At 53.5% G+C, this 27,800-nt stretch overlaps 2 protein-coding genes and 1 long non-coding RNA gene across 8 annotated transcripts in view; 1 reads left to right on the top strand and 2 right to left on the bottom strand.

Annotated features, from left to right (window-relative positions):
* Positions 1-20: 20 nt before the first annotated feature.
* LOC123597685 lies at positions 21-2,628 on the bottom strand. The gene is made up of 3 exons (XR_006712209.1): positions 2,520-2,628; positions 728-919; positions 21-424 (listed from the first exon to the last, which is right to left on the bottom strand). It is a non-coding gene; the product is annotated as an uncharacterized LOC123597685 (long non-coding RNA).
* On the top strand, positions 1,204-6,552 carry SLFNL1 (schlafen like 1). Of its 4 annotated transcripts, none has more exons than XM_045476854.1 (5): positions 1,204-1,480; positions 2,228-2,766; positions 4,399-4,866; positions 5,013-5,225; positions 5,906-6,552. In XM_045476854.1, the coding sequence occupies exons 2-5, from the start codon at positions 2,377-2,379 to the stop codon at positions 6,026-6,028; spliced, it is 1,194 nt and encodes a 397-aa protein (XP_045332810.1). In that variant the 5' UTR covers positions 1,204-1,480; positions 2,228-2,376; the 3' UTR covers positions 6,029-6,552. The 4 variants fall into 4 exon arrangements, with proteins under 4 accessions (XP_045332810.1, XP_045332811.1, XP_045332808.1 ...); XM_045476855.1 differs by lacking the exon at positions 1,204-1,480 and adding an exon at positions 4,074-4,076 and having other exon boundaries at positions 1,873-2,775; positions 5,082-5,225; XM_045476852.1 differs by lacking the exon at positions 1,204-1,480 and having other exon boundaries at positions 1,873-2,766.
* A 3,321-nt stretch (positions 6,553-9,873) lies between these two features.
* Positions 9,874-27,800, bottom strand: part of CTPS1 (CTP synthase 1) — a 30,313-nt gene continuing 12,386 nt past the window's right edge. For 2 of the 3 annotated variants that reach the window (XM_045476850.1, XM_045476849.1), the window contains exons 8-19: positions 24,388-24,539; positions 22,534-22,666; positions 19,955-20,043; positions 18,628-18,722; positions 17,889-17,951; positions 15,976-16,019; positions 14,598-14,694; positions 13,504-13,559; positions 13,309-13,405; positions 12,676-12,820; positions 12,106-12,197; positions 9,874-10,788 (exon numbers count right to left, since the gene is read on the bottom strand). In XM_045476850.1, the coding sequence (XP_045332806.1) occupies positions 12,113-12,197; positions 12,676-12,820; positions 13,309-13,405; positions 13,504-13,559; positions 14,598-14,694; positions 15,976-16,019; positions 17,889-17,951; positions 18,628-18,722; positions 19,955-20,043; positions 22,534-22,666; positions 24,388-24,539 (1,056 nt within the window). In that variant the 3' untranslated portion in view covers positions 9,874-10,788; positions 12,106-12,112. Of the gene's footprint in view, positions 10,789-12,101; positions 12,198-12,675; positions 12,821-13,308; positions 13,406-13,503; positions 13,560-14,597; positions 14,695-15,975; positions 16,020-17,888; positions 17,952-18,627; positions 18,723-19,954; positions 20,044-22,533; positions 22,667-24,387; positions 24,540-27,800 lie in introns of those variants that run through there. The other variant, XM_045476851.1, reaches the window with a different exon arrangement.

Genomic DNA, 27,800 nt, shown 5'->3' with positions numbered 1-27,800 from the left:
ACAGATCAGCGTGGAGAGACCCCCAGTAAGAGTGGGGAGAGCTTGGGCACGCAGATCAGCGTGGAAACCCTCACGCAAAAGGCTGCCTGATAGCAAGGCCCCTGGAGAAGTGAGTCACGTCCTCTGGTTCACATGTTCACATGTTCCATCCGTCAGGGCGCCTCTCCTGGCCAGCCACGACCCCACGTAGCCTTCTTCTTTGGCAGCTACAGACCCTGCTGCGTGGTTGCTGTGAGAGCAGCTCATGTTGGCAGTGTCTAGACAGGCCTGAAAGAGAGGAGGGGGAGCATGGGGAGCTCACAGCCGTCATGCCGGGGTGGGCATGGGGAGGGCACCTGCCAGGCTCTTCCAGAGCCTCACGCTGCGCCTGACGGCCTCGGTCTCCTCTCTGGGCTTCCCCAGCCGAGCCTCTGCCTCAGTGTCCCTGAGGGAAACGAAACTCCATTAGCATCTCCAGAACGGCTGCTCAGAGAAGGGAAGCACCCCACTGCCCCCAGCCTCCCCAGTCTGGAGCATCTGCCTCCACACTCACCACCCCTCCAACTCAGGACTTCCAGAAGCTGCGTGGGAACGAGCTACCTACATCTGCATAATGAAAGCATTTACCAAAACCCCCGCCCCAGAACAGATTTCTGCTTTTAATAAAGGCTGTGTATCACCCATGTCTTGGCCCCTGTCAAACAACAGGTGACAACCCTGTCCTTGAAAAGAAGTGGCAAATCTTGACCTATTTTTCAGGGCTCCGGCCGGACAGCAACCTCCGTCTCTGGCGTGGAGCAGGGGGCCTGGGGTCCGGGGCAGCCCTGGACCCAGCAGTGTGTGCTCAGATCCGTCTTGGGGAGTAGCTGGGTCATCAGTGCTCAGCGGAGCCTGGGATTGGTCACGAAGGGGAAGATGGGGATTCGTGGCACCGGAGGGCCTGGTTGGTCACGGTTTGGGGCAGGGACAGGAGAGACATTACAGAAGGAGGAAGTACGTTCTCAGCCCCTGGACTCTGGGAGCTGCCCAGACGGGGCCACACAGCCCGGCCATAGTGTGTGTTCACTACCTTGGGGGTCGGGAATGGGGGGGGGGGGCAGTTTTCCTGATTGACTTCCCAACCCGGGGCCTGAGGCCGGCCAGGAAGTCATTGTTGACTCCTGTGAGATCACAGAGGTGGCTGTGCAGGCCCCGCCCACTTCCTGCAGCCCCTGTTCTCCTTGCCCGCCGCGGAGCCCCCAAGATCCCCCCCCCAAACCAGGGAGCTGCTGGCCAGGGGTCAGGAGTCTGTGGGAGCTGAGGGCGGGCACCCCCCATGCTCCACCAGGAACCCTCAGGACATGAGGGTCATAGGCCTCCCTTTTCCTCCTGTTCCTGTTTGCCCTGAATGCCCCCACCCCAGCCGTGCTGCTCGCCAGGCCCTGACTGTCTCAAGGATCCAATCTGAAAAGATGCAGGCAGGTGGTATCTGCCGCCCAGAACGGAGGCCGGGTGTGTGGGGGTGAGTGGAGGGCTCCTGTGGGTTCCGTCTGCGCACAGCTCGGGCATGAGGCCCCTGGCTCTGCGGGAGCGGGCGTCCTTAAGGGCGCCAGCTCTGCCCCTCCTCACTTCTGCTCTCTGGACCCAAATCAGAGGATTCGGTCTTAGACCAGGAGTTCTTAAGAAGGGCCGTGAGCCTCCTCAAACTGGAAGGCCGTTTTTCTGGGGAGGGGCCAAAGCTTTCATCAGTGTCCCCTGCTCTAAAAACCCTCTGGCCCAGCCCTGTTTCAGAGCTTCTGCTGGGCTCACACCAGGCTCAGACGGGGCAAGAAGCTTCGGTGTGGCTGCTGCTGGTCCTCCAAGCCCCGGGTTAAAGCTTCCTCTCCAGAGTCCCCTTGAAAAGGTTTCCCTGGGGCCTGGAGGCAGCAGGGACCCCTGGGGGGCAGGAAACCCTGGGAGGCCTCCAGCCTGTGGACTGGAGAGGAAAGACAGGACGTCTGGGGCCCATGAAGGGTTGTGGTGGGGCCCTCAAAGACCTGAGTTCTGGTCCCCTCGGCCCTTCTTTGGGCATATCCCCTCAGTCTTCCCTCCTGTAAAATGGAGGGGCAGGCCCCCATGCTCTGCTGTCTGCCTCAGCCCTGGCTGACTCCCTTCTTTCCTGTCCTAGGCCTTGGGCTTGGGTGGGTGGCAGGCCCCTTCCGGCTGGCCCTCTGCCCTCCCTCCCTCCCTCTGGCTCTGCCCAGTCCCTGCCAATCTGTGAACCTCCCAGGAGCCTCTGCACCCCCTGAGTCCCCTGGGAGGCCCTGGGAAGAACAGCCAGCAGTAAGGAATCGCAGAAGCCCTTCTGAGGGAGACCTCTCCAGGGACCCCCCCGCCCCAAGGAAGAGATCACCGCAAACGCAGGTGCAGCAGCCCCTCATGGAGCTCCCGGGCACGCCGCCCCTGCAAGAGGTCCCCGGGGAAGAGTCCCTGCCTGAGGACTCAGGCCTGCAGGTGACGCCCAGCACGCACATTCTCTACGTGGGCCACCTGAACCCCCAGTTCTCAGTGCCTGTGCTCACCTGCCTGCTGCGAGACGCCCTGGAACGGCTGGGGCTGCCGGTGGCACGGGAGCACATCGAGGTGGTGAGGCGACCACGGAAGGCCTACGCACTGGTGCAGGTGACCACCACCCACAGGGACAGCCTGGCCTCCCTCCCCTGGCGCCTGCAGACGGCCGTGGAGGAGCACCAGATCCTCAAGGAGCTGGTGGCCCGCGGGAAGGAGCTGGTGTTGGGTGACGGCCGAGGGCCCTCGCGCGGCAGAGAGGTAAAGGGGGTGCTTCTGGAGCCACCAAGCCTGCAAGCCCCAGAGCCTCACCCGGGGGCGGGGAGAAGCCTGGGCAGGGGTGGAGGTGCGTCTTTGAGGAGCCAGGGGCAGATCTGCAAACCTGGGCTGCTACTCAAATGAGCATAGCCTGAGGCTGGCACTGCCTGCTGACTCCGGGGAGGCTCGCTGACCTTCCCAGTTTGCCTCCAGCCCGGAAGCGTTTGGAGAAGGGCCAAAGTGTGGGGACTCCTCCCTGGGCCCTTCTGTATTCCATCCTCTGGGTCTGGGCCAGCCCGGGCCTTCAGGGTTTTCTCTTTGGCCCACCTCATCCACTCGGCTGGCCAACATCAGTGCCCGCAGGCCAGGCTGCACAGCAGAAAGCAAAGGCTCGGCCCTGACTTAAAGAGCCCTCATCTTTGAGCAGAGCCAGACAGAGCCAGTTACAGCGCTTCGGCAGCCTGGAGCCGTGGGAGGACACAGAGCTGTGGGGACAGATTCACAGAAGGGCTGAAGTCTAAGCTGGGACTCGGGGAGCGCAAGGTCGTTCTAGGCAGGGGGACACGGTGAGGGGGGATGTTGCATTTGCAGAAGGGCAAGCCTTTTGGTGCCGCTGGAGCTCAGGTTGAAGGCTGCTGGGGAGCTGAGGAAGAAAGCTGGGCCAGAGGGCAGGGGCCAGGAAGGGCTTCGAGACCGAAGCAGGGGGAGGGAGGGAAGGTGGGCCTTTATGGGGGATGGGAGGGCGCAGTCAACTCACTGCAGCTGTGGCAGGACACTCTGTGAGACAGGTGATCTTGGTTTTCCTTTTCTTTCGGGATGAAAACTCCGTGGTGTTCAAATGGTTGCAGAACTGAACAGCTCTGTGACTGACATTTCAAGACCTGTGAGCCTGACTTGATGTTTGTGTGGCAGTTTCTCGTGTTTCTGAGAAACTGTTTCCTTTGGGAACTGCAGGGCTGGTAGGGATGCGCCCCTCACCACCATGCCCCAGCCCGCACGGCACTCCCAGCCCCGGAAGCCCCTGCTGGAGACTGGGAGGCAGCAAGGAGCCAGGGACAGCAGCAGAGAACCCAGTAAGGGAGGAGTGAGAATCTTCTCGCATCCAGGGTCAGCAAGGAGGGTGGATGGGAGGTACGGAGGCCGTGATGAGGCCCAGAAGAGGCCGGTGGCCACGAGTCTGCTCATGCACAGAGCCCGAGAGCAAAACAGAAACCATGGAAGGGGTCTCAGGAGGGCCAGAGGAGGGTTGAGATTCAGGACTGATCAGTGGTCCAGAAAGTGATAGGCAGGCATTTCAGGGAGACAAGAAGGAGGTTATCTGTTGGAATGATCTTGGCCCCGAGCCTCAGAGGCCAGTCTACAACCTAAGTGGGAAGGGATTGGCCTCCGGGGTTCTGGCTCCCGACCTGAGAAGGAGAACTCCTTGTCCTCACCATGCATACCATAGCCCAGCAGGAAGGAGCGGTGGCGGTTCAAACCCTTGACTTAGCAGGTTTCAGCACTGGCTGCAGGACGGTGGGCAGTTAGGCCCTTCCGCCTGGGACAGGGCATTAGGATGCCCCAGCGGGCTGGGCCCCAGGCGGAAGGAGGTGTGTCCCGTTCCCCGAGGCTCCTTACTCTCACCCCTCACCCCAGCGGGAGGACGACAGCAGCCGGAGCCCGAGCCCCAGCCCTGCCAACAGCCCCCCGGCACGGGCCCCGCAGAGGTCCCAGGACCGGCCCAGCGGCGCACGCTCCGACAGCGCCATCGCGCACCAGGAGGTCCCGGGCCAGGAGCGCCTCTTCCAGGGCGCCTTCCTGGGCAGCGAGACGCGCAGCGTGGAGTTCAAGCGCGGCGGCGGCGAGTACCTGAGCCTGGCCTTCAAGCACCACCTGAGGCGCTACGCGTGCGCCTTCCTCAACGGCGAGGGCGGCAGCCTGTTCGTGGGCGTCGAGGACAGCGGCCTGGTGCGGGGCGTCCCCTGCAGCCACCGCGACGAGGACCGCGTGCGCCTGCTGGTGGACTCCATACTGCAGGGTTTCCAGCCCCAGGTCTTCCCCGACGCCTACACACTCTCCTTCATCCCCGTGGTCAGCACCATCGCCTCCCCCACCCCCCTCAAGGTGAGCCCTGGGTCTGTCTGCCCCCGCGTGATGGCCCCATTCGGCTCTGCTGAGCAGGGCTGGCGGGGGGGGGGGGGGGCGGGGGGGGGCCGGGCAGAGTGACCGAAGGAGAGGCCAGAAGTGCCCCTTGCCCCCACGCCCACCAGGCTGCCCCAGGAGCCGGAAGAGCCAGCCAGGTGGGATTAGCGACCAGAGTTGCTGTCGCCCTTACCAAGGTGATCCGCCTGAGCGTGCGTGCCCCCAGGGCCCAGGCCGAGCCACAGCTCTATGAGACTGACCAGGGGGAGGTGTTCTTGCGTCGGGATGGGAGCATCCAGGGCCCGCTGTCTGTCCATGCCATCCAGGAGTGGTGCAAGCAGGTAAGCGGCTGGGGCGGGGGCAGGCCAGCAGTCCTGGCCATGCCATCGGGTTTCCCTCAGTGCTCCATCACCCGCAAGTACACGGGGGGGTGGGGGGAGCACTGAAATAACCCTGCTACACCCCATGTTCCACCGCCGTGGGCTGGGGGAGCTGGGGTGGGCGGGGGGGGGGGGATGGAATCTTGAGAAGCTTTAAGACCACCCTGAAGACAGGGCCGTACTATACTGTATTTAGGGGAAGGCCCTTACAATGGGGGGCAGTTAGTGCTGGACAGAGTCCTAAGAAAAAGTCTTTTCAAGAGGGAAACATCAGATGGCAGAAAAGCAGAGGAGAGCAAGGGGCTGGCGGAGAGAGGGAGGGACATGCCCGGATGGCTCCCACCCAACCCTTGAGGAGGCCGGCCCAGGGGGCTGGGATGCTGGCAGGCCCCTCAGGTCAAGCGGCTTCCCTCAGCCCCCAGGGTTGATTTGTCAGGGGTGGTGGCATGACCAGGAACCCGGCTCCCACCAAGCAGGGAGGGCCATGTGGTCCCCAGTGGCCTTGAGTAGGCCCCCCCTGGGCCCTCCGGGGCTTGCCTTCCTCCGTCAGTTCAACCCTGGGTGGAGGGGGCAAACCCGAGGCGGCACCACCTCAGGCCTCTGCTTGTGGGGTGACCCCACCCCCCACACACACACTGCAGAAGTGGGTGGCGGAGTTGCGCACGCTGCAGGAGAGGGTGAAGGTGCTGACGGCGGAGGAGCAGCAGCTCCGGCAGCAGCTGAAGCAGCAAGGCCCCGGCTCCCGCACCTGCTGCGTCCTGTGAGGGCCCCAGTCGGCGAGCAGGGCCGGGCACCGGCAGGCCAGCTCTCCCTGGCAGATGCAGGATTTCCTGTCTGAGCCGAAGTCCTCCCTTTAAAACCCGTCTGGGCTGTTCAGAGGTGGACGGGAGCGCGACCATCCTCGCTCCTTCGACAACCGCACACGCACGGGCTTCAATTCCGAGCCGACCCCCGTCTGTGTAGCTGAGAAACTGCTCTTAGCACGATCCCCAAGGAACCTTCCTTCCGGAAAGAACTGGTAAAAACTTGGCCAGGGCGATCGGAGGGCTGAGCTGTGAGGGACAGTCCTACTGCCTCAGAAGCTCCCTTTGCCCAGCCCGGGGTCTGCGACTCCAGTGGCGAGACGGGGCCAGAAAGGAATGCGTCACACGGGGAAAGCCCTTTTGCAGATGGCCAGGCACGCTCGGTAACCGTGCCTGTAGGGCAAACAGGCCACCCTGCAGCCACCACCCCAGGCTTGCTGGAACTTGTGACTGTCAAAGCGCTTTAATAAATCACATGCACCCTGGGGCAAGAATGGTTCTTTCCGGCCGACCAGCTGGATGCAGCTGAGCCCTGAGCCCCGCGCCCAGCCCACCTCTGTCCAGGAGGCTGAGCCAGCCCCGGGCTCCTCCCACACGGAGCTATGGGGCCTGGATGGTTGCAATCCATTCCAGCTTTGCCTTAAAGACCGGGTCCCCTGGGGCAAATTGCTACCTCTGTTCAGTTTCTTCATCTGTAAGACAGTGAAATGGACTGGGGGCAGGAGCACTTGTCATCATCAGAGCCACGCCCTGTCTCCCCAGCACCTGTACAGGAAGAGTCTGACTTCCGTCCCAAGCACCCTCCAGCCACTGGCGAGGATTCCTGCTCTGGCCATTTCCCCTGTCATCTCCACCAGCCGAGCCAGAGACTAGAAAGCCAATGTCTGATCATGCCCTGCTCGGGCTCAAAGAACTCAAAAGAACGCCCCATTTCATCGGAAGCAAAGCCCAAACAGTGGTCTATACAATTGGCAAGTTGGCCCATCTAACCTCAACCCCTCCTGCCCCTTGCTCCTGTGTTCCAGCTACACCCACCAGCTTGTTTCATGAACACACTTGCTTCAGGGCCTTTGCACTGGCTGCTTCCCCCCACCGGAATGCTCCTCCCCCGGAGAGCTGCAGGACTATTTCCTCTCTGCTCCACTTTCAAGTGACAGGGAAGGATATTCGCTACCCAGCCCACTTCCAATTATACCTCCTTCCCCAGCACCCCCCTTCCCCCTTTCCTGCTTCCAACCTTTTTCCCCAGTGCACTTGTCAGTCACTTTCCGTAGCTTTTATTTATAGCTGTCCCCTCCCCTGCAGTAGAATCCATGCTCCAGGGGACAGCGGTCTGGATCTGTTGTTCATGGCTGTTAAGTTCAGAATCTCAGACATGGTGAGCATGTAGGCTGCCAAATAAATATCTGCTGGTGAAACAAGGAGCCGCCTAGACTGAGGTCTGAGCCACTAGAAAACCATGGAATCTCGTCAGACGGCATTTCACAGGAGGGCCTGCAAAACACGCTTCCCTTGGGGCGCCTGGGTGACTTCTGCTCAGGTCATGACCTCCCGGTTCGTGGGTTCGAGCCCCGCGTCGGGCTCTGTGCTGATGACTCCCCAGCCGCTCTCACTCATCAGTCACCCAAACCCGGGGCCCGAATCACGTTTCCAGAGGCCACTGGGAACCAGCACAGAGGTTGTGCTGATCAAGAAGTCAGGAGAGGGGCCGTTTCTGAGCACCTTCCACGTGCCGGGTGCGTGCTGGATGCTGGTCCAGGCAGCACGACCCTCAGACGTGCTCTCCCTGGGAACGAGCCGGTTTCTGCCAAGGCAAGCGCAGTCATGTCGCTGAGCTGCTGCAGACTAAGAACTGGCGTGGACTACCTGGGTTGAAGCGAAGGACGCCCGAGGAACTTCTCCCCCAGAAGCTCTGGACACCGGTCAGTCACCACTGGGTGCGGAAAGCCATCCTCTGGTCCCGGTGTCAGCCCGGCATGGTCCCCACTGCCACAGCCAGGGTGGCAGGGCGGGTCAGGCTTTGTAAGCCCCGGAAGGCCAGTCCTGGTCCCTTCTCTAGGAAGGTCACCCGAGCGGGCAGCACTCAACGACTCGTCCGCCGAGGCGCTCTCCGATGCAGGGGCGGGAGATCGCCCTGCCGCGGGGCCTTTGCAAACCGCCCCACACCCGGCCGAGTCCTTGCGGTTGTGGGGAGCGCTGCTGTCACCAGTGGGCACGTCGGAGTCTTCCGTTGGGGGAAGGCTATTGCGAAAATGATTTACACGGTCTGCTGAGACCACCAGGTGGAGACCGCGGTTAGGATTCACCCCATCGGCCGCATTCAAAGTCCAGAGACTGGGATGAAGGCCTCTGCGAGTGAACACATTTTACTTTGGTCCATGAGAACCGGAGACAAAGGCAGCAAGGTTGCTCGTGCCTGGTCGGGGGCAGGAACACCAGCTTCTGGGCTTTGGCCATGATGGGTGAGTGGAAGCGTGCAAGGAAAAGGAGGCCCACTTCTCCGGATCTCCCCGATGGAGGGGCTGGGCTAAATGGTGACTTTTTCCTCCCCAACCCAGTTTCTCAAGGGTCGGGGAGGAAAGGCTGTGGACCACTGATGGGCAATCCGGGCTGAGCCTCTGCCTCAGACTGTAGAGAGGAGCCAGCTCATGAGTGGGTGAGCTCAGCAGCCACAAGGGGGGCGGGCGGGCACCAGTGTCGCCAACAAGGACGGATGCAGTATTGCTCATTGCACTCTGGAGGACACAGCCCGCAGGACGCTGCCGTGGTAGCGGCCAGGGTAGCAGGAAGACCACCCTGCGGATAAAACAGTCCTGCTGGCTAACGGTCGTGGGTCCGCTGCTCCCTGGCCACACACGTGAGGGAGGGACCGCCATAAACATGCCCATCCCCCCTTTCCCAAGATCAAGCAGCACTCATGCTGAGTGAATCTCTACATGCTGAGAACCTAAATGTGAAGCCTTTTGGGGAAATTCTGGTTTCCCGTTGAAAAAGAGGGTGGCTTAGTCGGTTAGGCGTCCGACTTCGGCTCAGGTCATGATCTCACGGTCCGTGAGCTCGATCCCTGTGTCGGGCTCTGTGCTGACAGCTCAGAGCCTGGAGCCTGTTTTAGATTCTGTGTTGCCCTCTCTCTCTGCCCCTCCCCTGCTCATGCTTTGTCTCTGTCTCTCTCAAAAATAAATAAATGTTAAAAAAAAAATGTTTTTTAAAAAAGAAAGGCTCCTCTGGGCACCTGGATGGCTCAGTCAGTTAAGCATCTGACCTCAGCTCAGGTCATGATCTCTCAGTTCAAGTCCCATGTTGGGCTCTGTGCTGACAGCGTGGAGCCTACTTCGGATTTTGTGTCTCCCTTTCTCTCTGCCCCTCCCCCACTCACACTGTTTCTATCAAAAATGAATGTTAAAAAGAAAAAAAAAAAAAGCTCCTCAAGGCGCCTGGGTGGCTCAGTCGGTTAAATGTCTGACTTCGGCTCAGGTCATGAATGACCCTGCGGTTTGTGGATTCGAGCCCCGCCATCAAGCTCCGTGCTGACAGCTCAGAGCCCGGAGCCTGCTTCACATTCTGTGTCTTCCTCCCTCTCTGCCCCTTCTCTGTCACGCTCTCTCTCTCTCTCAAAAATAAACATACGTTTAAAAAAAAAATGGCTACTCTCAGTTTTTAAACGAAGTGTCATCAGATCGTCCACCAAAGGACACCCCACTGGAGGAGAGCCAGGTACTGAGAGTTCAGGTGACACAGACATGTCTGGCTGCCACACTCAGACGTTCCCCACTGGCCGCGGCATAAAGCGCATCACAAAGCGTGGCTCATTCTGCATTATTTATTTCTTAAGTTAGAGTATACACGGGGGCTAGCCAGAATAGACGGGCACACGGCGGTGCCTACTGTTACGTCACGTTACGAAAATAGCTTTCCATATTGCATTTCAACCGCAATAACACCGTTCTGGAAGGAAGAAATCCCCTCAAGCAAAGCTGTCTGTAGATGAGAGGGTTTTAGAGGCAGTTTCCCCAAAAGATTCTTTGTTCTTTTTTTCTTTCTTTTTTTTTTTTTTAAGCAACCCCTTGATGCAAGGAGTATCTCCCAGCCCCAGGAAGAGAAGTGTGGCCAGAGCACAGGGATGCGGAAACCACGCTTCCGAGAGACCGGCCACCTGCCGTTCCACGTGACCCCAAACTAACCGTTCCCTTTGGACGACAGTATCAGTCACAGCGGGCGGCGGGCGGCCCCGCAGAGCAGGGGTTCCCAGCACCAGCCGCCGTGAGCACTCGCCAGAATCGTCCCTCCGCACGCACTAGGTCCGCGTGGCGCACACTTCCCACGGTCTAGGCATTCAAGGGGAGGCGACGGGCTACACGCCTGGATCCACCACGACAGGAGGTAGTTTGGAGAAACGAGGTGACCAATGGGCGCTCCACCGGCACGCGCATCATCCACTCCTGCCCAGAGGACCCGCTCCTCGGCCAAGAGCTTTGGGGACCACACGGGGCGTCCACACCGGGCTTCCACATGGGGTTTCCACACCAGGTGTCCACACGGGGCGGCACTGTGTAGGAGCCGATACACAGGACGGGACATGCGAGTCACAGAGTCTTCCAAATACCTTTCCCCCATAATAAAATAATCTTAATAAAAACATAATTTAAAGGAAGTGTCAAAAGCTGAGTGTAAAATCAAAGCTGTAAACTCTCAAGTCCGAAGGCTGTCTGGAAGAATCATCCCTGTTAAAAAAAAGAAAGAGAGAGAGAGAGAGAGAGAGAGCGAGCAGTTACACGACGTATGTTCCAGCAGACAAGTGAGGATTTCGTCGGCTGCTGTGGCAAACTACACCAGGGGCTCAGTGAGGACCAGCGGCAGGAACCTAACGCGAGGAGTCAGAAGCTGCACTGGTGATTCCTGCACCCCCACACATTTTCCAGACCTCAGGGGCTTCTTCCTCCACCCCGACACCGGGGCTCCGGTCGGTGCGCCCGGTGTCCTCGCAGGCCGCTGGCAGGGGAGCCTCCACTCGCAGCAGGGAGCGTCTCCACAGACTTGACCCGCCACCCACTGACCATGAACGCTTGCTGTCTATAGCGCAGTTTCTCAGACCAGCAGACACCACCCCCCCCACCCGGCAGAGCGATGCACCCTCCCCCCAACTCCCCCCCTCCCCCCCCCCCCCGGCAGAGCGATGCACGCGTGCGTGTGTGCTAACGGAAACCAGCGCCCCCTCACGCTCTCACGGGCCAGTGGCTCAGCGTCCAGGGCGGGAGGGGCACAGCCATGCGTGTGAACGTGAGGGGCGCAGGCTTCAGGAGGCCGCCCGCCTGTGGTGGGGCCCCCAAACATGGGACCGCGAGACAGCCCTGGTTCCTTCAGACCCCACGGGTTCCTGCCACCCCAACCCCCTTCCGACACCCCCACCACCAAGATGTGGATTTTTGCCGACACGGTTCACTCAGTTATCACGATATTTTATATAATTCACGGCAGTGCCCAAGGCTACCGCACTTTACAGACGTACAAACCCTGTCACCATAAAGACTAACGTTCAAAGCTGGCCCGGTAACTGTTCAGATTCTGAGGGAGTTCGAGAATAAGCAGCAGTCAACATAAAAGTGTTGTAGGTATCAATCTTAAAGCACTTCCTGACGAAAGCCTGAGTTTCTGCAAAAGTGACCAACACCGCTTTGTCATACCCGTCACCTCTCACCTCCTTCACGATCTCTAAGTTTACAGCTACATGAAATAACAGGGTCTGAGAACCCAGTTCCCCCAGATTTGGTCAGACTGGCACCTGAATGAAGCAATCGGTAACAAGACAGCTGCCCAATGACTCGTGTCCCCTCCGCCCTGCACTGGGGTCCCCGAGGCAGGGGGACAGGTGCGCTGTAACTCAGACGGGCCTCTCACCTGGCTGATGCCCACACGGACCCTACCACCTGCATTCTGGGCAGACGAAGTTCTCCACACTGAACCTTCGCGATATCCTTGCAATTCTAGTATTATCGCCATTAAAACAAACAAAAATACCACAGCTTAAAAACACCACTTACGTCATCATCAGTCATGATTTATTGACGGAAACTTCAACTCGGTGATTTCAGAGTCCGGGGAGCTGCTTCCACTCCTGTCGCTGTAGGTGTCCCTGTGGAATTCAGATGGTTTATTCGTCGTCTCCCACCAAACACACGCTTTCCTTCTCTGTTTTTCTAGCCACCATCACCACAGGGACACCTGCTTACACACAGCAGGAATCAGACGCTTTCCTGCCTCATGTATTTAGCATGGAGCTGTAGAGGGATTTTCTTCTTCTAGTTACAAAAGATATACGTTCGATTTACACTGTGGTCCTGATACTCTACCCACCAGCTCAGGGTGAGGATAAAGTCGCAGTGGGGCAGGAAATCCACCAGGGCTGTGGCCGCCAGCCCGTGAAAGCCAGTTCCCCACGGACCCAGGGTCCTACTGCTACATGGGATCCCGGAGGCCAGGTGCTACGGTGAGGGGCCCCGGCCACCACGGGGGGGGGGGGGTCCGGGCGGCACAGAAGCAGCCGGGAACACCAGGGAGACCACAGTAACGGGCAGGGGACACCCTGATGGACTACAGAGGAGTGACCGCACCTGGGCGAGAGCCTGCAGCCTTTCTGGAGGTAATGCGGGAGCCTCCCCACGGAGGCCAGCAGAAGGCCAAAGTACGGAGGCGAAGGCTTGATGGGCCTGGACAGGAACTCAGGGTGGTACTGGACTCCAACGAAAAAGGGATGCTCTGAAACAGACACGCAGAAGCAGCGCTTTCGTCATGTGCACACAACACAACAGATGAGCAAACCCTGTCAAATGTTTCGCCTTTCTATGGACCCTTAAAATGATCGAAAACCAGCATCTGAATCAGAACCTAGAGAAAGGCAGCCAGGGAACGGGGGGAACGGATGCTGTCGCCCTGCTCGCTGCCTCCCCTCGGGGGTTCCCGCCCCAGCTCCCCCTGCTCCCTGGCTTCCGTGGGACCGAGTCCGCAGGTCGTCAAGATCGGAAGTGGGGCTCAAGGGCCAAGTCCAAGCTCTCATTCTGGAGAATGAGGACTGAGGCCAGGAGTGCAGTGCTGGCTGAGGAAGGACAGGCTCCCCAGGGCTCCGGGTGCCTCGTTCTCCAAGGGCACCCCACCAGGGCCGGGGCCTTCCCTACCGCCGTCAGGCCAGTGCTCACCGCCAACCCCCCCCCCCCCCCCCCGCCCACGCACAGCCACCCCGCGCTCACCCTCCAGCTCCACGATCTCCATCCGCTCTCCCCCAACATCCTGGCCAACAAACTTCAAGCCCTGCTCCTCCAAACACTTTTTCAGGACTGGATTCACCTATGGAAACATGAAGAGTAAGCTGACTGACCTCTCAGCTTACTTCTCGAGTAACCGGAAGGAGGAAGGTTTAAAAGCCACAAAGCTCCACCCCTTACCTCAAATCTGTGGCGGTGCCTCTCTTCCAAGTAATCCGGGTCTCCGTAGAGTTTCCCTGGCAAAAGCAAGCATGCTCCCGTAAAGAGTCCTGATTTCACAGAACAATCTATTCACTACTGCCTCTTGCTTCCCAGTTTACTTTTGAATCACCTACACAGCCAGGCCTTTTGAAGGTCATTTCTAGGATTCTCCAGGCAACCACAGCCTCCTGCCTATAGCAGCACCATTTGCATGAATTCTTGGGCTTGGACTGTTTTGACCACACCAAGAAAAACTAGAACAGCTGTTTCCATCACCACCCTCCAACCTCGATTACTGAGGCACAAGAGCACTTTCCTGCTGGAAACTGCCTTGGAAAACACACCAGGACATATCAAACAGTGGAAGCCTAGAAAGACACTTCCAGAGCTACAGGGATGGTCCTCGGGGCAGCGCCATGCGGTTAAGTCACAGGCGCAAAGAGCCTTGGCACCAGGGCTGTGGGGTGAGGCCCCCAAGTCCACAGAACACAGAGCTGGAAGGACCCCAAGGCCACCTACTCAAGTGACTCAAACTGACAGACACATGGGGCCCCGGCTAGTAAAGACAGAATTTTCCCAGTGGGCAAGAAAACGAGATTGAATGGAGTAATTCTCCTAAATGTTCCCCCCCGCCCCAATTTTCTCTAAATCTTTAGCGCGTATTAGTACTTTTTGACTAAAACCTTGTTAGGTTGGACCATACGAAACTGCCTTTCTGGGGGACAGAAATCGCCAACATTGGCAGTTTAATTCGGTTCAACCGAACAGACGAGGTACAGGACAGACTGTGTGGGGAGATTTCACCTGCCTCCTTCTGGGGTCAGCCGCCCACACCCAAGGCCCCCAAGGGCCCTGACCGCACTGCCTGCAAGCTTTCTAAGAGCCACACTGCTTCTCTGGTTATTACAGCCCATCCTAGAAGAATGTGACTAGGAAGTGGGGAAAAAAAGACCTCAAAAGCAAGAACAAAACCAAAAAAGTCAGCCTGGCTCTTCGGAGCCCCAGCAGCAGCCCAAGACGTGCGTCCTGGGCACGCAGAGCTGAAGGCGGGGCCGGTGAGAGGCCGCTCTTACTCATGACCGAGTTCTTGGTCTGGAACAGGGTTCTCCTCTTGCCCAGCCTCATGGTTCCGCCCATCTGCCCAGGATTGTGTTCTGGCATGTCTATGACCTGGAGGTGTTCAAAAAACAAACACACGCTACCAAACTCTGCCTCCATTAGCAGACTGCCTACACTGAGTGACAAGAGCCTGGCAGGAGGCTCTGATTCCCCAGCCTTCCTTACAAGAGATGTGTGTCACTGGGGAAATGCCTCCCCATAATCGTTCTGTGAACCTGTGTTGGGTAGCGGCTTAATCCTTTAGCCAGTCCTCCTGAGCTGTAGGACCGAACACAGCTGCTCCTGCCCGTGGCCCTTCCTGCCCCCAGCACTTTGGACCATGAGGGCTGCTGGGCCACAACATGCTCTGGAGACTAACGTAGCGGCACGGATGCAAGACAGGATATGTTGATGTTACAGCACGTGTCCCCTCCACCGGACTCATGAGCCACTCAGAGGACAGGGATGCTTCTCCAGGGTTTGCCGGGTCTAGGCGGGAGCCTGGCGGACGTGTGTGGGGCGGAGAGGCTGAGGCCCCCCCCCTGCCACGGGAGCCCAGCCCACCGCTCGGTCCCGGGCTCCTCTGAGCACTTTCTAAGGCCTCCAGGCCCCTATCTTGGCCCTGCTTTCCCACCACCCCGAGGCTGCACACTTCAAACCCTTCATTCTTCTCCTCCTGAGCTCTTAGTATTAGCAAAGTTCAACTGCAGGTCAACAAGCATATCCCGATGCTGTTTAAATGCCCTGAGATCAAGAGCTTGGTCCACTTTGTTTATCACAGTGTCTCTGGTACCAAGAGCCCGCCTGTCACCCCCGGGAGAAGAGATTCAAAGATGGGTAAAGGCGCTATTCCTCCCCAGGAGCCATATGCCTCTGACAGGAGACATCACACAAGGTACCGGGGCCTCCAAAAGCTTTGGTTACCATTAAACACATCAGAATCATATTCCATGGTTCCTGAATAACATGCCCGTCTCCCAGGGTTGCTGGGGATGGAATGAATGAATACACGTTAAGTGGTGAGAACAGTGCCTGGCGCATAGTAAGTGCCCATGTGGGTGTTTCGTGTCAGTACAAAACGATCATTAGAGTGCTAAGGGGAGTTAGGGGCTAAGGGGAGTGGGGATGAAGAGTGATTTTAATCAGGAACCACCCTGGTTGGCTGGGGTGATACCCGTCTTAAAAACTTTCTGTTGCGAACTGGGAAAAGAAGTAAGAAACTGCACAATGACAAATAAAAAAGTTCTTTCTATCCGGTCTGAGGGTTCTCTGGGTGGATCCAGGGGTCTCTTTCCGGTGTCCGCGCCCCCCACACCCTTCTAAGCCCTGGTAACGTTCAAACCCTGGACTCACCACAGGATGATTGGTCTTAGGGTCAAACTCTGTAGAATTGGCATCTGAAAAATCAAAACACTTATGTTACGAAAAGAGTTACAAACAAATCTGATTATTGAAAAGTGTCATTCCTAAGCCCTAACTCACAATTTCCCTCCTCGATGTAAAGCGATCCTTCGGTGATTAGAACAAAACTAAGGATAACGTTAAGACGTGAAGGACTCAGTGCACAAACACAGGTGAGTTTTTCCATTACACCTGTTAACTCTCTGGGAAGTCAAGCTGCACAAAATGGGGAAATCAAAACCAATGGCACAACCTCATAACCTTTATTTAGATAACGCATCCTTATGACAGTTCTTACACTGTTCTGTCCATTTTTTCCTCTCAGGCTGCATCTCTCCGGGCTGGAATACACTCCTGTCCTCCTACATTGCACTGCCCCACTGCCTCCCTCAGCAGCTACATCAGGAACTGATTTCAACACCCAAAGAAGCCTTCCTCTCCTTTACTGAATTTATTGTCTAACCATAAGCAAAACCACAAAGACTAGAAGAATCAAGTTCCTGGTACAGCACGGCTCCTTTTGTGTGACAGGCTAGGTACTGTTCCTAACCACGGCCAGGTCCCAAGCAAAGCTAAGCCTGTCATCAAGTCACTCACCCACCTGGGGACCTGAGTGGGCGACAGACTGTAACTGGGCAAGGGTCCAGGGTGCCCAGAGGGCCAGCTCTAGGGTGGTGGGTGCTAAGACGGTGCCTGCCAGAGGCTCAGGCGTCAGAACTACAGGGCATGCTGCCTATAAAACAGCCACCATGCCCTCAGGGTAACTCTCAGAAAACATGTGCAATGAACCCAATCCTAACAATCAGCTGGCCACAGGAGAGCTGCTCATCCTTTGTGGAGCCAGGCCGCTTTTACACACCTCAGGACGCTTGCTTTGTTTTTCTTACAACTTATAAGGTCTTTCTGAAAACCTCATGTCTGTCAGCTGGGCTACACAGACTAGCCTCTTCCATTGCCCCAGTCCTCGGGCTGTGTGGTTCCGTCCCCCACCGACTGCACTTGGCCTTGGGACATTAGCAAGCTAGTTAAGTGCCTACACACTGGGCCGGTCATTTTGGAAGCTGGTAGGTCGCCAGGCTGTGAATGAGGAGCCTTGCCACGTGGAGAGAACCAACTGGATGTCCCTGCTGGGCAGAGCTGGATGGGGGGCAGGATCTCAGATACAGGGCGCAGAAAACCAGCCAGCTGAGTCCACTCAACGCACAGCATACGGAGACATGATAAAACGTTGGAAGCCACTGAGTTTTCGGGTGGCCTGGACAGTTAGCCAGGCACAGGGCCAATATTACGGAGTATTTCCTATTTGCCAGACACTATGCTGGGACTATTTACATGCACTATTCCATTTAATTCTTACAACCATGAGAAATAGGTACCATTATCACCCCATTTCATAGAAGGAACAGAAGCCAAAAGGGCTAAGTAATTTATCTAAAATCACCCACAACAAGTGACTCAGAATTTGAGCTCAGGTCTGACCAGCTCCAGGGCCCAAGTTCATGATAACCGCACAGCCTCACACAGGCCAGAGCTGTCGGCCTCTTGCTCGGCAGAAGCCCAGGGATGGTGGCCACGGGGGTGGACGTGCACGAGTCTGCAGAGCAGGAAATGCAGGGGCAGAGAGCCCAGGCTGCTTGCTCAGCTGTGACCCCTCCTTCCTGTGGTCGGGCTGGCAGAGCCACGCGCGCCCTCAATGCACACAGGGGTCCCCTTCGCTGTTTCCCGCCAGGTACGGAGAGACCAGGCCTGCCCTCCTCTACCATCATGCAGGAGGCAGCAGGCTTCACCCACTTCAGGAAACACTTTGGCAAGAATGTAACAAGTTTCACTTTGGCAAGAATGTAACAAGTTTCACGAACACTCACCTTGCCATCCCAGCACATTTCTGGAAAATTCAACCACTGCCAGCTGCATTCCTAGGCACACACCTTGCAGGTGGAGGGGAAAAACAAATGAAGCTCCATTAAAAAGGCAGCTCCTACGTTTCCCACCAGCCTGTCCTGGACTTTGTGTCCTGTCTGCTGGCAAAAGGACAATCACAAACTCTCATGTTTTCCTGCTGTAAACATGCACCCCCTGCTGTGTCATCTGTATCAGCTTTCGAACACTGGATATAAGTGCATATGAAGATGCCAAGTTTTAGAAGCTATTTGGTTCTAGAAATAAGCAACACTCTACTCATATTTAAAACTTCAAGTTTTCTTATCCTCTCATTAGGTTCCCATTTACAAGGGATCAAGTTGAAAATTACTACCATTTGCAGCACCAGGAAGCATCCAAAACCACTTGGCCCAAATTCCAAGTGAGGATATAAAACCTAGCTTCACATGTCCTGCCCAACAGCCGGGCTCAGCGAGCAGCCAAAATTTCCTGATTGCCATTTCATTCTCTCCAAATTCCACGACACGGACACGTGGACGAACGTACAAGCTCTTAAAACTTTTCACGCTTAAGGGAGTCTGAATTTCTCCCAAACAGAACCAAACTGGCTTCTACTTGAGCTGACATCTAGAATGAGGGCGCCTAAGCTTGCTTTCAGTGACCTCCCTGTTTTATTTACAGGCTCCCCTGCGGCACCTTCTCCTGACCTCTCCTACTCCTTACCCAAAAAAGGCTTCTTCTGTTTCCGAGCCCAGGCGATGGCTTGGATCTTTCCTTCCGTCCCCCGAACACCAAATCCCCCGGGAACCAGCACTCCACTGTACAAGAGAGCACACCACAAGGCAATGGATCCTGCCTACCAGCCCAACTCGCAGTAAGCACCCAAGGAGCCATTCCCAAGACACGGATGCCACGAAGTCACTCCGCGTGTTTTGCCACTGGGGCTATATCGTGATTGCAAGACTGCCAGTGAGCTGTATATAAACACCAAACACTATGAACTTGGAAGATGCACATGAAGGGGCGCCCGGGTGGCTCAGTCAGTTAAGCATCCCACTTGGGCTCAGGTCATGATCTCGCAGTCTGTGAGTTCCAGCCCTGCACAGGGCTCTGTGCTGACAGCTCAGAGCCTGGAGCCCATTTTGGATTCTGTGTCTCCCTCTCTCTCTGTCCCTCCCCGACATGCACTCTCTCTCTCTCAAAAGCAAATAAACATTAAAAAAAAAAAAAAAAAGATGCACACGAAATGTTTCTGAGTAATGCTACAAAACGCTTACAGGTAAGAGGTGGCACACACAGATTCTTTCCTAATATTTAGTATAAGTTATATTGCTATAAATGCAACTTTTTACTTCTTGGCTTAAAGTGCTCCCCTGAACGGGAAAGGAGCCTTCCTCATCCTCTCAGATGTCCTGTTGAGCTTGGGGTCTCGTTCATAGCTATAGGGCCCCATAACATCCAATTGTTCCAGTGATCTAGAATTTTGTGATTTTCTACCATTATAAATAATGGCTGCCAAAAACAAACTATGAGACTCCACTGAAGGGTCCTCATCAAATGTTCCAGATGAAAATCTTTAAAATTTTTTTTTTAATCTTTATTTATTTGCAAGAGAAGAGAGAGAAAGAAAGAGCGTGAGCAGGGGAGGGGCAGAGAGAGGGAGACGCAGAATCCAAAGCAGGCTCCAGGCTCCGAGCTGTCAGCACAGAGCCCGACACGGGGCTCGAACTCACGAATCACCAGATCATGACCCGAGCTGAAGTCGGATGCTTTACCGACTGAGCCACCCAGGCGCCCCCCCTCCCCGCCCTGGTGAAAACCTTTAAGCCTCATGAGTAGATGCATACGACAAATGTCATGTTTTCTTCAGATTCAACTGTGCTGATAAGCTGTATTTCTGTAAGGCTTAAATCGTCCAGACTGTGGCCCTTTCGGTAATCAAAAGCCATTCAAAAAGTAGATTACCTACTACTGGTGCACAAGAGCCCGGCACTCTGCTCCCCGAGCCCACCCCTGAGCCCCCGGAAGCCGGGCACAGGGCACTACTCACTGGGCGCTACAGAGCTTCTGCCAGGCTTCGTGGTAGCGTACGGGCTCCTCCTGCAGGGTGCTGGGCTCCAAGTCCGTGGAATCTATGTACTGGGGACATAGGAGACAAGAAGTAGGCCATGACTCCAGAGCTGCTTTCTTCCCCGCATTCCCAAATTATATTATCAGTGTCCTATCTCCCTTAAAAATCGGGTTTTAAAATTAGAACCTTCATACATTTAAACTCGGTGATAATCTCCAAACAGACTTGAAAATCTTTCTTATATTGTAAAACACAAATGTTTCCTTCAAAACTCATTTGCCTCCCCAGGGCCCTACACTCAGCACACTGGAGCAGCTCTGCCTCGTTCTCTCCATCCGGGATACATCTCCCCAAGCCCACCTTCAACCCAGGCTGGTTTTTTCTTTTCTTTTTTTTTTTTTTTTAATGTTTTTATTTATTTTTGAGAGAGAGAGAGAGAGAGAGAGAGAGAGAGAGTGAGCGGGGGAGGAGCAGAGAGAGGGAGACACAGAATCTGAAGCAGGCTCCAGGCTCCGAGCGGTCAGCACAGAGCCCAACACGGGGCTCGAACTCCTGAACTGTGAGATCATGGCCTGACCCGAAGTCGGATGCTCAACTGACTGAGCCACCCAGGCGCCCCCAGGCTGCTTTTCATTTTGTTCACCTTTACTGAAGTATAACTGACACATAATAAGATCCAGGCATTTTAAGGTGCACACTCTGATGAGTTTTGTCAAACACACACACGAAGGTGTGACCACCGCCACAATCAATGGCGAAGAAAACTAGTGCCATCCCCGGAAGTTCCCTCTGCTCCCCTGCAAGCAGTCTCCTCTCCACTTCCTGCCCCAGATGCCCCTGGCTCTGCTTTCTGTCACCACAGATGCCTCTTCTAGAACCTCACAGAAATGAAAACACACAACATACAGACTCCCATGTCTGGCTTTTTTGGCTCAGTATGTTTTTTGAGATTCATCCCTGGGCAGTTTCCCACTGTAGAAATATACCTCAGTGTGTATATTGTCTCACTCTGGATAGTTAGGGTTGCTTCCAGACTTAGGCTATTAAAATAATAGTCCTTTTGTATAATATTGTGTGTGTGTGTGTGTGTGTGTGTGTGTGTGTGTGTGGACTTTTGTTTTCACTTCTCTTGAGTAAATACCTGGGAGTGGAACTGCAGGGTCATAAAGTGTACGTCTACCTTTATATGAAACTACCAGACTGTTCTAAAGCGGTTGTGACATTTCACATTCCCACCAGCAAGGTATGAGAGTTCCACATCCTCACCAACACCCGTAGCCCCTCTGGCGGGTGTGTGTTAGTATCTCAGAGATTTCATTGGCATTTATTTTCATCTGCACTGAAGGTGTTGACCTTGACCGTCTCTTCACATGCATCAGGTGCATCTCTTGTGGGCGTGTCCATTCAAATCTTTTGCCCACTTATTATGTCATTCACCTTTTTCCCTGCCTAATACCCTGCAGTGACTTCCCTAAACCTCAGGGTAAGACCCAGCTGTGGCCCAGCTGGCGGGATTCATGACCTCACAGGCCTGTCTCCAGATATCTTCTGAGTCACACTTGTCCATCCACGGACTTCCCAACTATTCCCCATCTCCAAGCCCTTGGGTATTCTCTACCTTCTGTCCAGACGCCCTTCCCTTCTGCCTTACCCATCTTCCCAAAGTCTCCCAGAGTCCCTCCTTGAGGAAGTCTGCCCTCCTCACACGTCTACCCAGACAGATTCACCCCTTCTTCTGTGTCACATCTCAGAGACCTCACTGACTCATTCACCTCTCAGCCCCGCATCTAACAACAGGCACAGACTACGTCCGAGTGGATACAGCAGATGAATGAGCCAAAGCAGCAGCAACAGGAAGTCAGGGAAGTGGAATAAGATTCCATAATTCTTAAAATATATACAGTAAGACATTCCACAGCAACCTGCTCGCAAGCACAAAGCAAACTAAATTATGACGCTGAGAAACACCTGGTGAAGTAGAAGGCCAACCCCAGTGCCAGTGGGGAGGACAGCCAGAATTGGGAGTCCCGAACCTTAATACTCTATTGCCCCAAGAAGATGAGCAGGGGCCGTGCCCCATTGGCTCAGCCCCCGCCCATCAAGTCATAGGGCAAAACACAAGACGTGCTATTCCCTGGAGGCTGCCCACATTCCAGGCACTGACCAGGCAACTGGACATACATTTCAGAGAAACCTCCCAGCTCCAGCAGGTGGGTGTTAGCATTTCCACTGCAAAGGTAAGTGAAGAACAATTATGCAGGGTGCCTCTGGCTCACTGGGGCCCCCCCATGCCCATGGGTCAATTTTACTCAGTCACCTGATAATTCAAATTCAACTACTCACTTTCTCAACTACTACTCTGATCATCTCTCCCCTTCAACATCTCCTGAAAATGTTCTACTGTTCTCTCCAAGCCAGGAGCCAACCATGAACCCTTTCTCTTCCTAAAAAGAAATGCTAAGTTACAAAAATATAAAGTAGATATCATGCAGCATCTATGAGAACGCAGAAGGCCTCCCCGTTCATGCCTCAGCTGAATATGCACCACCCATCCTTACCTTGATTTCCAACTTGTGGTTGATGGCCAGGGCAGAATGCTCCAGAGCTTTAATGACAGAGGCATACGAGTCTGAGAACTTGGTGTATTTGCCCACGAGGGCAATAGAGCAGGTCTCCAGCAAGCGATCGTATCTAGGAAAGGCCAAGAAACACCAAATTATTTAGAATGTATATGCCATCATGAGATCAAAACTGCTTTCTAAAAAGGAGAAAAACATCTCTGGGAAGAATATAATGAGAGCAGGTATTATCTGAGTTTCATTTCCAGGACAGTAGAGAGGGAGCTACTTTCAAATTCATGTGGCAGGCTTTGTAAAGAAAGTAGGATTTTAGGGGCGCCTGGGTGGCTCAGATAGTTAAGTGTCCAACTCTTGGTTTCAGCCCAGGTCATGATCCTGTGGTTTGTGAGATTGAGCCCCGTACTGAGCTCCATGCTGACAGTGAGGAGTCTGCTTGGGATTCTCTCTACAGATACATAGATAGATTAGGTAGGTAGGTAGGTAGGCAGATAAGGAAGGAAGGAAGGAAGGAAGGAAGGAAGGAAGGAAGGAACAAAGAAAGAGCAAAAGAAAGGATAGACACTTAAAAAACAAAACCAGGAAACATTAAAATCCCAAGGAGCAAGAAAAACTAACAGACATGAACAGACAATTCATTAAGAGTTAATGTGATGAAGGAAAGAGTCAAAAATATTCACACAGCAGTGAATTAAAAATTCACTCATTAAATTCACACTCATTAAAAATTTTCATCATGGGGCGCCAGGGTGGCTCAGTTGGTTGAGCATCCAACTTCGGCCAGGTCATGATCTCACGGTCTGTGAGTTCAAGTCCCGCGTCGGGCTCTGTGCTGACAGCTCAGAGCCTGGAGCCTGCTCCAGATTCTGTCTCCACCCCCCAAACCCCCCGCCCTCCGCTCATGCTCTGTTCTCTCTCTGTCTCAAAAATAAATAAACATTTAAAAGAATTTTTTTTCATCATAAAGTAATTAGTAACAGATCAAAAAAGTTTATGGGGTGCCTGGGTGGCTCAGATGGTTAAGTGTTTGACTCTTGCTTTCAGTGCAGGTCATGATCTCCTGGTTCGTGGGATCAAGCCCCATGCCAGGCTCTGTGCTCAGCACGGAGCCTGCCTGGGATTCTCTCTCTCCCTCTCTCTCAAAAGAAACATTTTTTTTAACGAGTTGGTAATACCGTATGAAAAAATATCATAGAACTGTGCGCCATCTTTGTAGCGACATACGGATATACATGTGGACGGACGAAGGCTGAAAGGGAAAGTGTCGAAAGGAAAGTAAGCTTCACAGAGCAACGTGACGAGCGCTTATTAACACCATCGGGCTGATTCGGCAGCTGTGACAGGGCACACACCCGGGGCTCTGAAGCGCCGCGTGAAGACCTCTGATGTGGCGTGAAAGCATCGCTGGGCTTAAAAAGAACAGGGACAGTTCTCAGAGGGACACAATCTGGCAGCAGTAGCCACACACCAGGCTAGGCACCCCTGCTCCTCCTTTCCTGGTGCGTGGTGAGCAGCCCAGTCCCACACGCAGCTCAGGTGCCGGGAGGCGCCCCAGGAGTGCTGCGGGCTTGGCCCGCCATCCGTGTGGGCCTCAGGCGTGACGGCTCGCCCAGGTGTGGTCAGTCGGCACTGATTCTCTAGTCGAGGGGACCTAAGGCGATAGGTGTGTGACCTGAACTCAGCTCTACCAGGACCTCCTCATCCCTGAACCTGTCTCAACACCTCTCACCACGAAGACCTTCCCTAATATGAGCTGACAGCACAAACGAATTCCCTGAGACCTCACGAAAAGGAGAACAAAAGCTCCAACTCCCAGCTCCTTATCACGACGCAAACCTGTCCGCCATCTCTTTCCACTTCATCAGCATTTTTCGTGGCTGCCTCTCGATCGGAAGGTCAAGTCTCCGGAGAAAATAATCTACGACCCCCTGCTCCTCTAATAACAAGGGGACTCGGTAGATGGATGAGACATCGTGGACACAGATCACCTGCGGAGAAAGGAGCAAAGGTTATTAATAAAAACAAACAAAAGCTAACTGGGCGGGCACCCTCCTACTGGCTATGTCACCGTCAGAAAATAACTTCCAAATCTGAAAATGGCAAAAAGGGCAATTTTCTAGGAAAAGTAGAAATTACCCAAACCAACTCAAGAACAGAATAAAAAATTAGCGGCTAATCTCTTAAGAACATGGACGAAAAAATCCTTTAAAAAAAAAAAATCACAGGGCACCTGGGTGGCTCAGCTGGTTAAGCGTCTGACTTCGGCTCAGGTCATGATCTCGTGGTTTGTGAATTCGAGCCCCACGTCAGGCTCTGTGTTAACAGCTCAGAGCCTGGAGCCTGCTTCAAATTGTGTCTCCCTCTCTCTCTGTTCTTCCCCGGCTCATGCTCTGTCTCTGTCTTTCAATGATAAATAAACATTAAAAATTTTTTTTTAAAAAATCACAAACCAAACATAAATGTAGTTTTAAAAAAACTCATGTTCAAGTAGGATTTGTCCCAAGAACAATGGCTGTCAAACTTGGCGGTACACTGAAATCACTTGGGAGACCTTTTAAAAATCCACAAGCCCATACTGCACCACACATCACTTAAACTAGAATCTCTGGGGCTGGGAAGCAGGCATAGTACTTTTCTGGGCTGAGTTTGAGAACAGCTGCATTAGGATATTTAACAGTGGGATTTACTACACGAAGAAATTAAAGAAGGAAAACAAAATTTGCCTTAGTGGATGCAGAGCTAATAAAGATTCAAAACCAATCCATGATTAAAATTCTTGGTGTATGAGTAAAGGGAAAATGTGAAAAATGTTTAAAAAAAAACCACAGCAAACATCATTTTGTTCAATATTTAATATTAATGCTTAATATTTAAAGTCTGAAAGAAGGCAAAAGTGGTCACTATGACTACGTCTATTCAATAATGTACTAGAAATATTAGCCATTACAATTAAGTAAGAAAAAAAGCAGGGGCACCTGGGTGGCTCAGTCGGCTAAGTATCCGACTCGGGCTCAGGTCATGATCTCATGGTTCATGACTTCAGGCCCCACATTGGGCTCTGTGTTGATAGCTCAGAGCCTGGAGCCTGCTTTGAATTCTGTGTCTCCCTCTCTCTCTGTTCCTCTCCCGCTACCGCTCCAGCTCCCACTCTGTCTCTCTCTCAAAAATAAACATTAAAAAAAAAAAAAACAATTTTAAAGGGGCGCCTGGGTGGCTCAGTAGGTTAAGCATTCAACTTCGGCCAGGTCATGATCTCATGGTCCATGAGTTCGAGCCCCGCGACAGGCTCTGTGCTGACAGCTCAGAGCCTGGAGCTTGCTTCAAATTCTGTGTCTTCTCTGCCCCTCCCCCACTCACACTCTTATCTCTCTCTCTCCCAAAAATAAACATTTAAAAAAAATTTTTTAAGAAAAAAAATATATATATGTGCTGGAAAATAAGAAAGTGCCAAGAATTTCATATACTATTATTGCTTATCCATAAAAACCATGAGCATTTACTGGTAAACAATCAAAACTAACAGAATTTCAGTAAGGCTGCTAGGCTTGAGATCCATGGACAGAAGTCTGCAAGATTGCTATACATGGGTCATATCTAATCAGGAAATTTAAGTTTAAAAATATGCCATTCATGTAGTTACAAAAATTATGAATACCTATAATTAAATCTAGAAAAGAACTTCACAAAGATAGTTGAATCTTTAAAAAGCACCTTTATGAAGAAATTATAGATTATTATTGAAGGACAGTCCTTCCAACAAATGGACCTAGAACTGGCTACCCACAGGCAAAAAGATGAATTTCAACTTTTACTGGAAAGTTGCTATACATAAAAGTTAACTCACAGTGGATCCTAGGCCTAAACAAAAGACCTAAAATTATAAAAGTTTTGGAATGAAACAGAAGGAAATCTTTGTGGCATTTGTTAAATGGAGCTCTTGGATAGGATACCAAAAGCACAATCTATAAAGAAAAAAAATGGATAAACTGGAGTTCATCATCATGTAAAAGCTTTTGTGTTCCAAAAGACACCATTAAAAAAATAAGAGCCTTGGAGGAAAATGTGCAAACCATGTATCTGATGAAAGACTTTTATTCGGAATATGCAGAGAACTCCTAGAAGATAAGCAACTCAATTAAAAAACAGGCAAACGGTTTGAAATTCAAATTTAAATCTAGAAATACCTGTCACATTTTTAACAGTGAATAATTTTAATAACCTAGTCTACCACGGAATTGAATTACCCTCACTTGCTAGGATAGAAATATCTCAAATAATTGAAGTGCGTGATAAAAAGGTTGCTCGTAACAATAAAATTATTCTGGTGCGCCACATATAGTCCCCAATTTACAATGGTTCAACTTACTGTATTTTGCTTTAGGATGGTGTGAAAAAAACACACAGCTGGCAGAAAGGGTACTCTGCATTTTGATCTTTTCCCAGGCTAGCAACAGGCCGTATCCTCTCTCATGGTACCCTCTCTCTCGTGGTGCCCAGCGGTGGCAGTGAGCCACGGTCCCCAATCAGCCCCACGATCACCAGTGTGAAAAACCGATATGCTTACAGCCATTCTGTGCCCATACAACCACTCTTGTTTTCTACTCTCAGTACAGTGTTCAGTAAACTACACAAGACATTCAACACTTTATTGTAAAATCGTCTTTGTGTGAGAGGATTCTGCCTACCCACAGGCTAATGTAAGTTTTCTGAGCACACTTAAGGTAGGTTAGGTGTACTAATTGCATTTTCGACTTACGATGTTTTCAACTTACAACACGTTTACCAGGATTTAGCTCTTTGTTAAGTCGAGGAAGATCTGGTCTTTAGTATGAAGCCGAATCCCTGAGACAGAGCTCCCAGATCAGGAAGCACACTAGGAAACTGATCTCAGGCCCCAGGCCGTGCTCACACCCTGACGCCTGAGCGCCCCCTGAGATGGGGAGGTCAGAGGCTGTCCTGCTCTGCTCACTTCAATGCCAGGCCAGACTTTCTTGCCCTCACTTCCACACTCCTCGCTGTCCTGTAAATGGATGGATGAAATACAACTCTGCCGCTGATTCTCTCCTCTCCAGGCCAGCAAGGCTCCCCTCCTTCAGCCAAACCTCCTGATCCCCAGTAACCCACCAGCAAAGCAAACCACCCACAATCTAGTCACAGATTCCTCGACCTCAACGTCCCTTCTCTCCTCCTTCAGCCAAACCTGACCAGAGCCACAGTCTCAACTTACCACCGCCAGGACGTCCCCACCA

This window comes from Leopardus geoffroyi, chromosome C1 (assembly GCF_018350155.1).
Source record: "Leopardus geoffroyi isolate Oge1 chromosome C1, O.geoffroyi_Oge1_pat1.0, whole genome shotgun sequence".
In the NCBI taxonomy this organism is placed as follows: Eukaryota; Metazoa; Chordata; class Mammalia; order Carnivora; family Felidae; genus Leopardus; species Leopardus geoffroyi.
Note: the sequence above shows the minus strand (reverse complement) of the source record. Positions and strands in the feature narration are given on the sequence as shown.

Bases quoted from the DNA above. Each gene is read 5' to 3' on its own strand.
- SLFNL1 (XM_045476852.1), top strand. From the start codon at position 2,056: ATGGAGGGGCAGGCCCCCATGCTCTGCTGTCTGCCTCAGCCCTGGCTG. The intron at 2,767-4,398 runs GTAAAGGGGGTG...CCCTCACCCCAG, and splicing joins GGCCCTCGCGCGGCAGAGAG to CGGGAGGACGACAGCAGCCG. The intron at 5,226-5,905 runs GTAAGCGGCTGG...CACACACTGCAG, and splicing joins TCCAGGAGTGGTGCAAGCAG to AAGTGGGTGGCGGAGTTGCG.